The sequence below is a fragment of the Dryobates pubescens genome, chromosome 6 (assembly GCF_014839835.1).
Source record: "Dryobates pubescens isolate bDryPub1 chromosome 6, bDryPub1.pri, whole genome shotgun sequence".
Lineage (NCBI taxonomy): Eukaryota > Metazoa > Chordata > Aves > Piciformes > Picidae > Dryobates > Dryobates pubescens.
The window spans coordinates 12243717-12261171 of record NC_071617.1 but is presented as its reverse complement, the minus strand read 5'-3'; the positions used below and the strand labels follow the sequence as shown (position 1 = coordinate 12261171).

At 43.1% G+C, this 17455-nt stretch overlaps 1 protein-coding gene across 1 annotated transcript in view; it reads left to right on the top strand.

Annotated features, from left to right (window-relative positions):
- Positions 1-4439: 4439 nt before the first annotated feature.
- Positions 4440-17455, top strand: part of SLC2A12 (solute carrier family 2 member 12) — a 34785-nt gene continuing 21769 nt past the window's right edge. The window contains exons 1-2 of the mRNA XM_009907985.2: positions 4440-4714; positions 13110-14432. Coding sequence (XP_009906287.2) covers positions 4591-4714; positions 13110-14432 — 1447 coding nt within the window. The 5' untranslated portion in view covers positions 4440-4590. The remainder of the gene's footprint in view (positions 4715-13109; positions 14433-17455) is intronic.

The following is a 17455-nucleotide window of genomic DNA, read 5'->3' as shown; positions in this document are numbered from 1 at the left end:
CACCTCTCGCTCTCTGGCACACAGTGTGAGCCAAGTGGGTGTTTCAACAGCAAGCAGGGGCAAGGCAGTAACAGGAAAAGAGCAGAGAATTGTAAAGTAGCAAAGCATACTCTATTTTTTCTTCCTCCTTATCCCATTCATGTTTGTTGTACTGGAGCTTTGCTTGTTTGCTTGCCTGTTTACTCATGCTGGGAAGTGGAGTGGACACAGGGCTGTGGGTCCAGGACCCTGTGGCCATTATCAAGGGTTTTGCAGCTGCTGCATTTCACAAGATACCTTTGCAATCACCTTGGCTGCAGAACCAGCACAGACTGTTTGCTTTCCCTCTCTCTGCTTGCATCCATTGGCTAGAGGCATCTTTTTTCCAGTTCCTACCTTTTCTGGAATGTCACTTAATGCCAGTTAACATCAATGCCTCACTTTTCAGCTACATTTGTGAGAGGTTCTTGCACCTGCTAAGCTGCAGCTTTTCACTATCAGCTGGCTACCAATGATGCCACAGACCATCCCTCATATCAATACCATGCCAAGCAGCAGACCTCAAGATAAAATATTTGGCATTTCTACTTACTGAGAACATTTTTCCTTAATACCTTATCATCCTGATTCAGTGCTGTTGGCATGGGATGTAACTTAGGGAGCAGATCAAACCCCAGGAAGCTGCCTGATAGGTCTGTAGCACAGTTCAGCATGACAAGGGTGCACTGCCCTCTGGGCAGCCCAAACAGAATAATGGTATTTCCCTTTGTAATGGATTGGGGCAGATCCCCTCCCCACCACAGACAGAAATAACGACTCAGGCAAACGGATTGCAAAAGTGATGAAAGTTTAAATAGAAAGCGGTGAATGTTACAGAAAACCCAAAGTGCAGTGACAAAGAAAGATCCCATCCCCACCTGAGGGTGCATCCAAAACCCCCAGGGCTCCTTCTTCCCCCTCCCTCTGCTGGGCTAGTCTCAGCTGGCCAGGCCTGAGACTGCCCATCCCCCTGTGGCCTTGGGCCCAATCAGGCCCATGGCCGGGAGATCTCTCCCCCAGTTACCAAGTCTCGGAGAGGGAAGGAAAGAGGAAGTGCCAGACTCCACCACAAAATTTATGGTGGTGCAAGGGATTATGGTAGAAATACCTAACTTCCTGAGTCCACCCACTGGGATGGACTTCTGGACACAGGAAACACCCCTGTAGCAGAGGGCACCCAGCCCAAACTAGGATACCCTTCATTTTTTGTCTGTCTGTTATGGTTTGTGCTGTATAGCAGCAATCTTACCATCTGCAAAAATAAAAGCCTGCTGGGGTTACCAGAGGGGACAAAGCTAAGCCATTGGTATTGGAACTGGCAAAGATTCTGTGAAATAAAGCCAGAACTAGGCAGGAAAAATGGGTTACTTTGCCTTTATTTTCAGGAGAAGATTAGTCCACTGGATTTCTGAGTGAATATGTAGGTAAACATTTAAAAAACAGCCTAGGTTCTGGCTTCTGAGGGGAATGGATGTGAGGGAAACGGACATTTAGACTAGATATTAGGGGAAAAAAAATCACAGCAAGAGTGGTCAGGCATTGGAATGGGCTGCCCAGGGAGGTGGTTGAGTCACCAACACTGGATGTGTTTAAAGGTTGTTTGGATGTGGTGCTTGGGAATATGGTTTAGGGGTAAACTTTGTAGAGCAGGGTTATCAGGTGGACTTGGGGATCCTGAGGGTCTTTTCCAACCTGAATGTTTCTGTGATTCTGTGATTGTGAATGTAGGTAGAGCTGAACTCCAGGATTAAACAAAACTGAATGGCAGGGCAACCAGCAACAGAACAGAGTGACACAGTCTCAAGTTGTGCCAGGGGAGCTTTAGGGTGGATATTAGGAAGAAGTTCTTCACAGAGAGAGTGATTTGCCATTGGAATGGGCTGCCTGGGGAGGTGGTGGAGTTGATGTTCTTGGAGATCTTCAAGAAAAGACTGGATGAGGCACTTAGTGCCATGGTTTAGTTGATTGGATAGGGCTGGGTGGCAGGTTGGACTGGATGATCTTGGAGGTCTCTCCCAACCTGGTTGATTCTATGATTCTATGAATCACACTATTTGTCTAAAATATTTTCTTTTCTTTTTTCTTTTCTTTTCTTTTCTTTTCTTTTCTTTTCTTTTCTTTTCTTTTCTTTTCTTTTCTTTTCTTTTCTTTTCTTTTCTTTTCTTTTCTTTTCTTTTCTTTTCTTTTCTTTCCTTTTCTTTCCTTTTCTTTCCTTTTCTTTTTTTCTTTTCTTTTCTTTTATCTTCTTTTCTTTTCTTTCCTTTCCTTTCCTTTTCTTTTCTTCTTTTATTTTTTCTTTTCTATTTTTCTTTTCTTTTCTATTTTTCTTTTTTCTTTTTTCTTTTCTTTTTTTTTCTCTTCTCTTCTCTTCTCTTCTCTTCTCTTCTCTTCTCTTCTCTTCTCTTCTCTTCTCTTCTCTTCTCTTCTCTTCTCTTCTCTTCTCTTCTCTTCTCTTCTCTTCTCTTCTCTTCTCTTCTCTTCTCTTCTCTTCTCTTCTTTCATTTTTTCCAAAATATTTGAATAGTTTCTCTAAAAGTTGACATTATTTCTTGTGCATAATGCAAGAGCAAACAGCATCTCTCTAGATGTGGCAAATAATTGTTAACAGCCCTGAGAGCATCCTATATTGCCTGACAAGTGGGCATTTTACATGGAAAATAGCTTACACATGAGAGCAGAGCTAGTCTGACTCATTTAACTCCATGCCAAAGGCACTATCAAAAGGAAACTCTCCACCAGTAATTGGTGCCCCTGTGACATTCATGACACTCCAGCTCCTGAAACTGACAGCAAGGCAGATGTCAGATGGGGCAGTTAGAGTGTCTTTTGTCAAACACTAATAAAGGGTGTATTGTATCTGCTCTGCTTAAAGAAAAAAAATGTTTACTCATCAGTAAATCTGCAGATGACACCAAGCTGGGGGCAGGTGTTGTTCTGTTAGAGGATTGGAGAGCTCTGCAGAGAGCACAAGCCTTATGAGGAGAGGCTGAGGGAGCTGGGGTTGTTTAGCCTGGAGAAGAGGAGGCTCAGGGGAGACCTTATTGCTGTCTGCAACTACCTGAAGGGAGGTTGTAGCCAGGTGGGGGTTGGTCTCTTCTCCCAGGTAAGTAGCACCAGAACAGGAGGACACAGTCCCAAGATGCACCAGGGGAGGTTTAGGCTGAATGTTAGGAAGAAGTTCTATACAGAGTGATCGGCCATTGGAATGGGCTGCCCAGGGAGGTGGTGGAGTTACTGTCACCGGAGGTGTTTAAGAAGAGACTGGATGAGGCACTTGGTGCCATGGTTAGGTTGATTAGATTGTGTTGGATGATAGGTTGGACTTGATGATCTCAAAGGTCTCTTCCAACCTGGTCTATTCTATTCTATTCTATTCTATTCTATTCTATTCTATTCTATTCTATTCTATTCTATTCTATTCTATTCTATTCTACTCTTTTTAGGAATACTGCTTCTTGGATATACTGCAAAAGCCACCAATTTTCCACCTCTGACTTCCCTCTCACGCTATCCACAGGCATCAGTGTATTGAAACAAAAACAACGAAGACAAAACAGCAAGTGATGAAAGAGAAAAAGAGCACAAACAAGAAGCCTGCAGCACTGCCAAATTATACAACAGCAGTTCCCACTGGGGACAGCTTCACTAGCTTGCTTCACTGAGGCCAGCAGTTCTGCTGAGAGCACTTGGAGCCTTCCACACCAAGACTTGGATCCAGATCAGAACCAGGACAAGGACTAGGACCAGGACCAGGACCTGGACCAGAACCTGGACCAGGATTGGGCAGACATCTCCTGTGGGCAGCTTGCCTGCACTCGCTCTAACTTTCTGCACTGCCGCAGTCCAGCCTCTGGCCACTGATTCCACTGAAGCTGGTAGATATGGAGTGACTTCTAGTGGCTCTCAAAATTAAGCCTCTTAGTGTAACTGAGACAGTCACAATTTTCCCACAAATAATTGATACTGGTAAGAGGGTTGTAAAATAACACGTGTATTTATGCCATGAAAAATCTTGGCTCCTGCTGCTGCAGATTGCAATGGGCTGCCATGGATTTCCCCCCCCCCCCCCCCTTTGCTATTTCTCGCCACAACTTGCTCACAATTTACAAGAATGAAGTGTTCTCATGTGTGTGTCCTCGGTGCCCTAACTTTAGCTGACACAGCAAACACTTCAAATCCTCTCCTTCTGGTGGCTACGAACACCAGCGAGGGGAGGAAAAGCGAAAGAGAGAGAGCGAGAGAAACCCTTTAAACTTGAAGAATGTGCATCCAGGGTGGACGTCTGGTGTCTCCAACTATTTGTTAAAAGGCAAAAGCAATACTTCCGACAGACGGCCCTCCCCTCGCCTGCAATAGGCTCCCAAGAATAGCAACAGCCTGTGTCACTGCAAAGGGCAAAGCCTCTGAAATAGCAACAAAGTTGTTCACAAACCACTTTGTGGTTTGCATTCGGTTTCAGCCACCATCAGCAACTTGTTGCCATGAGGAAAACAACCTGTGCTTTCCTGGCCGGCCGGGGGACGACCGCTGCCCTGTGAAGCGCTCCAGCCCCAAAGTGCAAAGGGGGTGGCCATGGTACCCGGGCAGGGCACGGAGGACCTCGACCAGCAGAGCCAGACGATGAGAGCAGGGGAGGATGAGGAAAGCAGCCGGGGCAGCCGCCGCCGCCAGCTCCGCGGGCTCCCAGCTGCAGCAGGTAAAGCGGCCAGCGCCGAGGGCCAGCTGCCAGCCAGCGGCTGTCCATGGAGGCAGCGCTCGGCTCTGGGGGCAAACAGCCCCACCAAGCCAAAGGCTCTCGGGACACGCTGTCTCAACTTTTTAAAGTGTGAGAGGGGGCGATGTGAAGAAGGAAGGAAATGCTGGCTTGAATTTTGAATGAAGGTTTATGTGATACTTTTCCCAAAAGGCCTCGGTCCAGCTGTTAGTGCCTGTGCTGTCTATGGTATCAATCCCTTTCCTTTATGAAGTTCAGTCTCCTGAAAAAATCAGAGGAGCCACAGCCATCTAAGATAACAACGGTGCTCCAGCCCTTGCATACACAGGAGCAATTCAGCCTTTTTCACCGAAGTGTAGAGAGGCCAGGCAAGCATTACACCTCCTAATGCAGGGGGAAAGAACAGGGTAGAGGGATGAGGACTCTCATCTTTTCTCCCCTAGCATGTCAGGAAGAAACAAGGTTCTGTGCTTACACTGTAAAAAATCAGCTGTAGAATTTCTTCTGCAGAAGATTTTTGAGTGCTGAGTCTTTATTTTATAGCTCCTCACCTTTGCTGTGTCCCGTTCAGCCAGTTTTTCTAAGTTACAGCATAGTTTTGCATCTTGAATCTCTTTCACTGATGATAAGATCAAGGGGAAAATGACCCTCGGTCATGACATTTCTCACTCACAAGACAGCTGTACCCAGAGAGGAAAGCAGGTTTGTAAGCCAGAAATTACTATGTCCAAAGCAGGTTTTGTTGACTTAAAAATGAATGAACTGACTAACCTAGAAATGTTCAGATACCACAGGCACAAATGCTTTGTTGGAGTGTACTAGTGATCAGTCCAGCAACCTCTACTGATACCTGGAAAGCACAGATTAACCAAGAACAGAAATCCAGACAATGTGAGATAGTTAACATTACCTTAGGGTATGAGGGGAGCAATGCAGGTGGTAATGGGATAGCATTACAAAGGGAAGCACAGCAGATGCAATAAACAGACAGCAAAATTACTGTAGCATGAGTGTTATCATTAGAGGAGTGCATGCAAATTGCACACTTGACTTCACCCTCAGAAATTAAAGCAGTAATTCAAGGAATTTATAATTACCTAGCTAGGAATTAAAAGGACACGTTGATTCTTACTGGTTGTAACAGAACAAAATCCAAATCCCATATAATATAATGAAGAGCAGGCTGCCTGTTGATAGAATGAAAATACATGGCAGAGCACTAAGAGAGATGGGGAGATGTCCAACCTGAGTCTGTCCAGGATCTGCATTCCCAGTCTTTCCATCAGGGGCAGGGAAAATTTGTTCATGAAATGCAGATACTACTCACACAATACATTCACTGGGCTTACACTGTACAAAATATACAATGCCTCCTACCATCACTGGAATGTAGACGTGTGAAAATGTGTGATATGCTGTCTTCCTCCTGCCTTCTTTTTTAGTCCAGTTTACAAAATACTACTTTTGGTTTTGCCTTTCTCACTTGGGTGAGAGGAGTCACATTTGTCAAATGGGCATGATCCCACATGGCCCTCACACTATTTGGGGGTAAATATAGTATTTTCTGAGATTTCCCAGCTCTGCAACACTTGTTTCACCCTGTAGGATCTTGTTGGGTAACTGTTTTAAATCCCATGCCAGACTTCTAGAGATCTATCCAATCTCTAGAAGTTAGATCGGATGTATCCTAACTAACAGGAGAAATGCATCTATTAGGCAGCTACTGGATCTGAAGAAATCACAGGCATTAGAACAGAACAAGGAAATGTATATCTCTTTACAGCACACAACAGGATGAGACAGAAAAAGTAACTGTGACAGTGCAGTAAAGATCATGACAGCATGAAAATGGGAGAATTAATTCTGCCCCTGTACACTGCACTGGTTAGGCCGCACCTCGAGTACTGTGTCCAGTTCTGGGCCCCTCAGTTTAGGAAGGATGTTGACTTGCTGGAACGAGTCCAGAGAAGAGCAACAAAGTTGGTGAGGGGTTTGGAACATAAGCCCTACGAGGAGAGGCTGAGGGAGCTGGGGTTGCTTAGCCTGGAGAAGAGGAGACTCAGGGGTGACCTTATTACTCTCTACAACTACCTGAAGGGAGGTTGTAGACAGACGGATGTTGGTCTCTTCTCCCAGGCAAGCAGTACCAGAACAAGAGGACACAGTCTCAGGCTGCGCCAGGGGAGGTTCAGGCTGGATGTTAGAAAAAAGTTCTATACAGAAAGAGTGATTGCACATTGGAATGGGCTGCCTGGGGAGGTGGTGGAGTCGCCATCACTGGAGGTTTTTAGGAGAAGACTTGATGGGGTGCTTGGTGCTGTGGGTTAGTTGTTTGGGCGGTGTTGGATTGGTTGATGGGTTGGACGCGATGATCTTGAAGGTCTCTTCCAACCTGGTTTATTCTATGTATTCTATGTATTCTAATTACCCCATTTTCTCAGAAAAGAGAATGAGTTTGCATTCTCATTTTTGAGAGGCAAAATCTTGATTTAATTATGCAGCAATTCCCAACATATGCCATTAAATATTTACCTTGCAAAACCATGTGACCCACACACACTATATCTTCAAGGAAAACACTCCTCTAAAGAAAAAATATGAATTTTAAACACTATTTCCCTGTAAAAGTAATTTTTTTTTGCACATCAGACAGCACTCAAAGAAGATAGATGTTGCAATGAAAGCTTACAATTTTCACATACAGATGCTGTAGTTTTAAGATTGTGATAGATGAAAGTAGATACCTTGTTCTGTTAGAAAAGGGAGATTTCACACTGTGAATACACATCTATGCAATGCACTCAACTCCTTGTGGTTTTCTAATCTCTGCTTATTAACCAAACATTGTTAGAGCTTGATCTCACCTTTCAAATGGCTAAATAGATCAAAGAATCCCCAAGGAATTAAAGAAGATATACTTGACCTTCCAGGAAAATACTTTCCTTCCCTCCCAAATTGAGGCCTGTCTCACCTCAGATTAAATTAAAGTCCACAGAAGAAAGCACCATGTTGGAAGAGACTGTCAAGTGCCTTCCTATTAAAACAGATGTATTTGCGCAGGTCATGAAGGGCTGACCTCACCCTCCACTCCATCCCACTAGTTTTCTTTACACACACTGCATGTTCTCTTGGGAGAAAGGAAAGAACACATGCACCACAGAAATCTCAATGTTTGGACTAATGTGGAATTTAGGGCTGCCCAGGTGAGCTGGAAAGGGCTCCCAGGCACCTTTCCCATAGCTCTCCTGCACATGAAGTGGGGGAAGAGTGGCATTTCCCAGCTCAGCCTGCTTGCAGATCTTCCCTGGCACAGATCATCTATCCATAATGCTCATAAAATGCATGAACAGATCAAATAATTTGCCTTTGGAATACGTCCTAAATATGTGCTTAAATGTAAGTGAAGGGGCAGACCGTTACTACTTGGCCCCATCCAGTCTCATCAGCAGTAGACTGTGCTGTACTACAGCTGTGCTTGGTCTCCTTTTCAGGAACAAAGCATAAACATTTCTACTGAATGTTCTTAAAGATAAGTTTGTTTGCCAAGTAGTGCTGCTTTAGACCTGAGTAACAGTTGCAAGAAACCATTTTGTTTACATGGTGAAACCAGAGAATAGACTTCAAATCACTTGTCACATACCAGCCACATACTCGTTGGCCATGGTGTTTGTTGCAGGCAGGAGGAATTCCCCTGGAAGCCATCATTACAATATTTTATTCCCTTGGACTGCATACTGCCATGTATTTTGCAGGCATCTCATAAAAATAAGAGGAATATACACTTTAAGAAGCTTTTTTCTAGGAAAAGGAATGCCTAAGAACTGCCAGCAACATCATTAAAAGTGACACGTAAAAGGATTGTGAGTACAACTACTGCACCAGGCTTTATCTGGAAATGTTAAAGCAAAACACATGCTGAAGTCAGAGGCAGTTTTGTCTGGAGGAGGACCACAAAGGAAAACCAGGTGGAGATTTCAGGGTTTAACTCATCAGGTAGTTCTGAGCAAGCAAGTCTTAGGGTACACCAGTTACAACTAAACCTCAGTGGCATGAGAACATTCCTCAGCACAATAGTGTCTGTGAGGGACAAGAGACAGAGTTTGCTGCTGCTAATGCAGAAAGATGATGTGTTTCCCTCTGCATCACATCAGAACCTGCTTTTCTTTCAGGGGCCTGCTTAACACAGAGTTCTCCACTTTCCTTGTGAGTCTCTCTCACTGGGCACATAAAAAAGAATATCAGCTGACCCAGGAAAAACAAACCAAAGAAACATTAAGACATTGGTCAAGATGCCATACTTGGAGAAGCAAGAAATATATGGGCTTTAGTGCCTCTCTAGCAACTTCCCAGGGGTTCCAGCTCCACATTCAGTGTGTGCAGCCTCTTGGATTAAAAATAATCACCTTGATTGTGCTGATCTGAGGATCACAGGCTGAGGAGAGCACAGCCTGGATTGTAAAGGACAGTGTTGATGGTGGACTCTGGCAAGATATTTAACTTGGCACTGTCATTTTGAGTCAGATCCTGGAACCATACAAAACTGAGAGTTGCACATTTCAAGAATTAAATGCCATACAGGGCACAGACTTCAAAGTATTAGCAGCAGACACTGCTGTGTTTCTGCCTTAAACTCAGTTTTTGTCCCTATGTTACATAACATTTAATCTAAGTTGTCTGGAAGAAGGTAATAACAGATTATTTGTGGATGATAAAGGTGATGGGTGATCAATAAATGGGTTAGATCACTGGATGAATGCAATTCACATGGCTTGGCTTGCTGACTGTGAGTGAATGTGCAGTCTGGGGTTCCTCTCTTCTAACTTTAGACATCCGCATCTGAGCAAGCCACATAGATTCCTTTTATAGGCAATGGAGAGAAATAGGCATCTGACCTACTTCAAACATCTAGAAGTACCTTTTTTTTCCCCAAGCAGTTACAGAAGAAATCTAGAGGTGCTGTAGTAGTTCTCTCATGGTGGTGTGAGCTGAACCCATTTTATGTGTTTTAATATAAACATAAAGTGGTTTGCATTCCTAGGTAGGATGCAAGAAGGCCGGCCATAGCCAGAGGAAAGGAAGTGCCTTGGAAATAACCCAGTCAGAAAATAAGTTGGTTGTCCTGGAGAATAATCAGCAGAAGATGAGCTCCTGCACATGGCTGTGACAATTCTTAGACAAATGAAGGGGGAAATGTCCCCCAGGAGCAGGACCATTGTGTCAAGTTCCTACGTGGCACTCTACCACCACTGCAAAAGCACTGAGTCCAGCTCACAATTTCTTGAGGAAGAATTTATTGAAGAAGTTGGTAATATGGACAGAGTTCAGAGAACAAGGCTTTGAATATTTAAGGAACTGTTAAACTTGCAAAGCCTCACAGGCTAAGTAATGTATCAAGAGGACATCTGTGGGAGGAATCAATGACAGGCTATAATTTTGTACTTAGTGAACTGCAGCAAAGTGCAGGCAAATGGGGATAGGCTGGAAGGTGAAGTTGCAGAAATTAAGTCTAGAAATAATTTACAGTGAATGCAAATAACCATTGGGACAACTTACAACTTAAAGTCATTGGATTTCACCCACTAGAAAATTTGAAATAAAAGATGAATAATTTAAATGGCCTAGTTCAATTAAGATGTTATTTAAATGTGTCTGAAGGGTTATGTTTTGATGTTCACGAGTGTCAGAATGGATGACCACAATGGTCTCTTTGGGCCATAATAATATATAAATTAAGGTAAAGTCTTAGGTTAAGTCTGCATGGCTTAATGATGTAAAATACAGAGATATCCAAGAAAGCACAAGCATCAGCACTGAGCTGTAGTTGGGGCAGAGCACTGTGATCACATTAGCATTGTCATTTCTGACACCCAGGCTCCCTCATTCAGCACAACACTATATTGTTACCAGCCCTAATTTCCATGCAGGACTCACTGGAGGGATATATTTTCCAGATCTAATAATATCTAGCAACTAGGTAAGTAAAAAGTATAAAGGAGGGGGGAAATTAGGTTTTGCAATGACAAAACATATACTGCATGCACACATTGGAGGATGGAGCACATGTAGCACAAAGCAGCTTAGTTGGAGTCACTAGTACATCCACTGAAGTGCTGTTCAGTGTGTGAAGGAAATACAGCAAGACCTTGCTCTAGTCCATGTCCTAATCTCTGTTTAAAATAAGTGCAATTATGGTGGATGATGCAGCCATGAAGAAAACGCTTTAAATATATACAGACATGGGCAACAATATAAAACAGGATTGTTCCTTCGCTGGAGCATCTTGCAGATTTGCTTCTGACATTTTCTTCTATCTGTCTCACCTCCATCACAGTAAATCTACCATCCACCCCCAACTACTGAAAGTCTTCTCACAATACTCCCATTTGCCCCAGGCCTTTACAACCCATTATAACATGACCATCTCTTGTCTGTTTGTGACTTGCCACCACCCCAGCCTAGAAGCAGAGTGGGCTGAGGCATAATGGGCACACTCAGTAGCTCAGGGCTTCTTCCACTTGGCTTCTGCTTAGCTGAGATGGAAGGAACTGCGACCCAGGCAGGAGACCTACTAGGTGCAATGCTTATCTTAATAGACTTAATGAGCTTACACATCTCCCCTGATATGAAGATGAATCTTATACTCACACAGTTATACTCTGATACCCTCCAAAATAAACCAGTCTCCTGTGGATTGGTTGCAGGGCATGATGGTTGGGCCCACAGGTGAGACAAACTGCTCCCAGAGTTGTTAGCAGAGGGTAGCTTGGGGCACAGTCATGACAGGGACCATACCAGCAATTTAGTAGCACACATGGCCCATGCCAGAGTCCAGGCCTGGGCTCTTGTACTGTTTATTTCAGTAGTGCAGATGTACGGCTAGGGTTGCCCTTCTCCTCTGTCTTCACAATTTGTTTTAGAAATGCAATATCCTCTGTCAAATGGGACTGATCCTTGCCACTGTGCTCAAAAGTTACTGGCAAAGAACTCCAGGCAGTCTGTATGATCAAAGAGCCTCAATGACTTAGAAAAATATGCTAAAAATAAACAAAGTCTATGTATCGTTTTCGGTTTGACCATATATCACTTCTCCAAGTCAAGCTTTCAGAAGAATTAATTGAAATACAGACTCTGTTAGGCTGTGAAAGATGCCTTTCCTCAGACATGTCCCATATCTCCAACTAACTGGAGAATCAGAAGTCAATTTACTCTTTTCCTAGTTGTGTGGCAGCCAACATCATGATGAGAGGAAAATCATGCTGGGAGAAAGAACAAGACCAACAATAACAAATGGATATATTCCTCAAGGTTTAGGGTGCAAAAGGCTTTGCAGTTAGTAGAACACAATCAGTCAAATCTATCTTAAAACAATAAATAGTGACTCATAGTTGTATAAAATGAGTTTGTTTTTAAGGGGACACTAAAAGGCATATAATCTTCATTTGGTTTATGTTTTGCCATCTGGTTTTTATTCCTGATGTCATGACTGTCATAAACTATGCCAAATATTTGATCCTGATATTCCAAAGAATCTGAGATTAGTGATAAGCAAAGCCTAGGAAGTTCATGAATTTGTCCCTCAAAGACTGGTTTCCCTAGAACATCCCAGCTATCTGGATCAGTCTGGTGCTCAGTGGATAAGTCTCCATTTGGCAAAACAAAAACACCGGTACTAGTGGCCTTCATGGCATCCTCATGTAAAACAAAAGAATTAGTGTAATGATTTAGTACAAGGGCTAACTCTACCCATGATAACTAGTAAGTGGTGAGGAAAACTTGTTACTTATTCAAGTCAGGATTGAAGCAAATTGGCTGAAAAATTACTGCTTTCCTTTCCCATGGTACATTGGTAAGGTGGAGAAGATTTCCTCGGTTCAGTACAGGAAAAACACCAAGAATACCTCAAGGCAAAAAATGGTTTCTTACCAAAAGGTTGTACTGTCAGTGTTGCCTTTTGCAGGCAACACCATTCTGATCTGGAAGGTTTAGTTATTTAGGGCCTGACCAATCTGGTCTAGTGGAAAGTGTCCCTTTCCATGGCAGGCAGGTTGGAACTAGATGATCTTTAAGATCCCTTCCAACCTAAATGATTCTGTGTGTCTATGAAACCTGATTAACTTCTGTTCAGGAAGATAAGGAACCCCAACATATTAAAATTAAAGAAAGTTATAAATATATGATTATTCTTCTTTTCAAAAATAGCCTTTTATGTCATTACTGCTGCTGGGTTTGTATGCACCTCACTGCTTTGCCTAAATGCTACAAAAAGATTTTTCTGTCTGGTAAAAAAACTAAGTTATTATTGGTTGCCAGAATGTTGCAGAGCTCGAACTTTCAAGTCTTTGTGTTGTTTGTTTGTTTGTTTTTTGTCTTATTTCAGGCTGTGGAACATTTACATTTCTGTCTTCTGCCGTTGCTGCTGTAAGTGGACTTCTGATGGGTTATGAGTTGGGCCTTATCTCTGGAGCTCTTCTTCAGATGAGCAGCATATTAGCACTCTCCTGCAAACAGCAGGAAATCGTTGTAAGTTCCCTGCTTATTGGGGCCTTATTTGCATCCCTTAGTGGTGGATTCCTAATAGACCAATTTGGAAGGAGACTTGCTATTATTATTGCATCTTCTCTACTTGTGCTTGGGAGTCTGATTCTACTGCCCTATGAATCGTATGGGATACTTATAGTGGGGCGGATTGCCATAGGTGTTTCCATATCATTGTCATCAATCGCAACCTGTGTGTATATTGCCGAGATCGCCCCACAGCACCGGAGAGGCCTCCTTGTATCATTAAATGAACTCATGATCGTGACAGGCATTCTTTTGGCCTACATTTCCAATTATGCATTTGCCAGTGTACCTCATGGTTGGAAATACATGTTTGGCTTTGTGATTCCATTAGGTGTTTTGCAGGCTATTGCCATGTATTTCCTTCCTCCAAGCCCTCGGTTTCTTGTCATGAAAAATAATGATGAAGCGGCAAGAAAAGTACTGGAGAGGCTACGGGAAGCATCAGACGCTACTAAAGAACTTACTGTGATCAAGTCTTCCCTGAAAGAGGAACACCAGTACAGTTTCTTGGACCTGTTTCGTTCAAAAAACAACATGAGAGCCCGAATGTTGGTAGGACTCACTCTAGTCTTTTTTGTGCAAACAACTGGGCAACCCAATATTCTATTTTATGCATCAACTGTTTTGAAGTCAGTCGGGTTCCAGAGCAATGAAGCTGCCAGCTTGGCTTCTACTGGAGTTGGAGTGGTTAAAGTGGTCAGCACGGTCCCAGCCACATTTTTTGTGGATCAGGTTGGAAGTAAAACTTTTCTTTGTATTGGTTCTTCTGTTATGGCAATCTCGTTGGTCACTATGGGCTTAGTGAACCGTAACATACATGTGAATTTCACTAATGTCTGCAGAAGCCAGTCTCCTGAGGATTTCTTTCTCCAGAGACCAGGAAACCTCACTGGTGTCATCAATGGGAGTCTCAAGGACCTCTTTGCTAGTGTGGTTTCACCAGAAAGATTGTCACCTGATGCACAGAGAAGCCCAGATGTTGTCAGGAAAGGAGAACCGAACAGGACTGCCCTGGCAGGAGGCAAAAGCAAAATAGGGGATCTCATTGAAAGTGAGGAGGTTCCTGTTGTCCTGAAATGGCTCTCACTGGCCAGCCTGCTTGTATATGTTGCTGCATTTTCCATAGGTCTTGGACCAAGTAAGTGTTTCATTTTTCTGTCTCTTTACAATGATTTATTTACAAGTAGATTAAATACTGGGATGGTATGCCAGATTTGGCATCATATAGTTCCCAAGTTCGACAAAGCAGTATTTTCTGATAATGTGTGTCACATACCACCTTGTGAGCCTGGGGTGTACTTCATAGGGAGAGATTCTGCCCATTAAGGTCAATCTCTAATCTCCTTTCAGTTCAGTGAAATTAACTGCTCCTCTTCAGAGAAGAACCGCTGTGAGCTTTGTACAGCAAAATGATTTGTCCTCTGGCTATCTTTCCTCTTTCTAGTCTATTGTGTCCTTACATTAGGAAGGTTACCATGTAGGCATTTGCTGATTCTATCTCATAGACCTCTGTATGGTATTACACCATCAAATCCATGAAATGCCAGCATGCCTGGCTCCCACTTAGGATTTGATTACCTGACTATATTGTAGTCTTCAGATATAGGAACGGCATTGAAGGTGTCATAGTACATGAACAAACTGTAGTATCATCACCACTACCTGTGCTGAACAGCACAAGTGGAAGGACAAAAAGGCATGTCACTACACAACCAAGGGATGACTGCAGCTACCATCAGATCTGCATGGTTCCCACTCTCACCAGGGGAGAACAATCTGCCATTCCCAGCTACTAGCAATTAAATCCTCCCATTTAGTTTTGTTTGATTTTGTTTCAATAGCACTTGCCTATTATTGTACTTTAGAGGGGCTGATTTTTAAAGCCACACTGCAGAACCCACATGCATGGAGCCCATTATTTATTAACTGACTTCATGTGCTTTTGTGCCCTGGCTCAAACTTGCCTTGCAAACACACCGTGCTCCCGCTGCACTATTATGATAAAAAGCTTTCCGCAAGAATACAACCCAACAATTGCACTAACAGAAACTCCCCTCCAGTATTTATTTATTTTAAACATTACTTGCTGGGAGAGCAGTATGAGATAAGCATTCATTGCCAGGGCAGCAAGCTCGGCTGTGTTATTGCAGCATCATTCCCTCCCTTGTAGACCATCTTGGGGCTGCATTCTGCTTTCAATTACATAGGTTCAAGACCAGGGGCGCAGGCCTGAAAAGAAAATGTTCCTTGAGCTTTTACTTGGATGTTTTGAATGCATAGATAATGACCTTCGAGGCAGGGGCACACATTCAGGCTTGGCCTCCTGGTGAAAGCTGCTTTCCTGCGGACCTGGCTGATCCTTTGAGTTGGCCTAACATATGAAGTTAACAGTAATGACATCTACCTCTTTGAGGGCTAAAGAAACTGAGAAGTCTTTGAGACCTGTGCTTGTTTTCTGACCTCTTTCTTGACTGAGACCACAAATGCTTTCAACCAGGCACTGTCTTGGTTCCAGCATGTTGAAATCGCATAGGATAAAGCCACGGTGTGGCACTTTACACAGACAAATGCACTTGTGCAGCAAGTGAAGTCCAGGTCCAGGAGAGATACAGGTATTTTGAATCGCGGTTAAGCACTTTCAAACCATTTCTATGCCTTTAAAAGTACACAATTCAGTTAAAATTGACAATGAATATAAAGTGCAAGGGTCAGAGAATGAAGAGATTGTTGGAATTTAACAAGGATCTGTTGTGGTTAAATAGTCTGGGTTGGGATGCAAGGTTATGATTTGTGTTTCATATGTCACTTTAAACATTTGCTGCTTGGGATCCAAATCCTTTAGCATGTTTTAAAAGCCTAGCTTTTTTTATCCTAAGAGTGCCTCTCTTAATGTAAGGAAAAACCCTGAGCCCCTCTGCTTTTATAAAGTAAACATTTTTAACATGTTTATGTTATTCATCTCTAAATCTAGTCTGTGGTCTGTACCAGACCATTAATTATTGTCTACTATGCAATGGCAAGGAGGCTGCACTCGCTGGCTGCTGTGGCCAGGCAGTGCCTGGGGACAGCAGCACTGTAACCCCTGCACCACTACATTTTCAAATCTTGTACTCTAGACAATGTCTGCCTGTCCTTGCTGGCAAAGGTGAAGGTGGTGCTGTGGATATGTCTGTAACCTACAGATCAAATAATTCTTTTGTGCAAAGGGTAGAGAGGATCTTGTGCTTTTCCCTCCATCTCACAAGGCCATTTCTGGTACAAATTCACCCACTGCATAATTTTCTGTGGAGGTAAAGAAGAGTCTTGTGAAGTGCCATTAGGAAAAGGGCACACTCTTCCTGGAGAATACTAACATTTTAGGAAGCAGACATTTGAAGTCAGAGGGGTATTCTGGGGGAGAAATTATGATCATTTCAACTAATGATTTCATTATGCTTGATACTGAAAGCTCAAGACTGCTGTGATTCACTGGAAAGTAAACATCAGATTTTAGACCATGTCAAAAGTCTTAGTCTAGGGATATACACACTTTGGTGATAGGTGGTGCCAAATAGACCTTCAGTTTAGGACAAAAATATAATCCCATTTAATGCTGTACTAGTCCTTTCTCTGCTAATCCCACATAGATATGATAGTTGTCCAGGGAAGCTGCGCAGTCCTCTTCCTTTGTAAGTTCAGCACTGGAACAGGTTGCCCAGGGAGGTGGCTATGTATATTCGAAGTGAGGCTCAACAAGCCCAGGTCTAGCTGGGGATGTCCCTGCTGACTGCAGGAAGACTGGACTAGAGGACCTTTGGAGGTCCCTTCCAGCCTGGACCATTCTATCTTTGATTCTATGATTCATTGGGCAGGTCATGCAACCTGGGTTCTATCACCTTTTTATTTTGTGTACTTTGTCTTCCCACCTCCTCTCCACCACCTTCTGCTTTTTTGGGATTCTGATCAAAGAGCTAGTTACAGTCCCAATTTGTACAGCAGGTGTTTATACATGATGCATTTTTTCCACAATTTCACTTTTGTCTCCACATTACATGAAGTAGATGGATTTTTTTTTTTTATGAACTATACATATGCTAAATATATTTATTGCCATTTATCAAAGCACCCAGGCAATACAGTGGTGAGCACTCAAAGAGACACCAAGAGATAAAAGCCAGATTT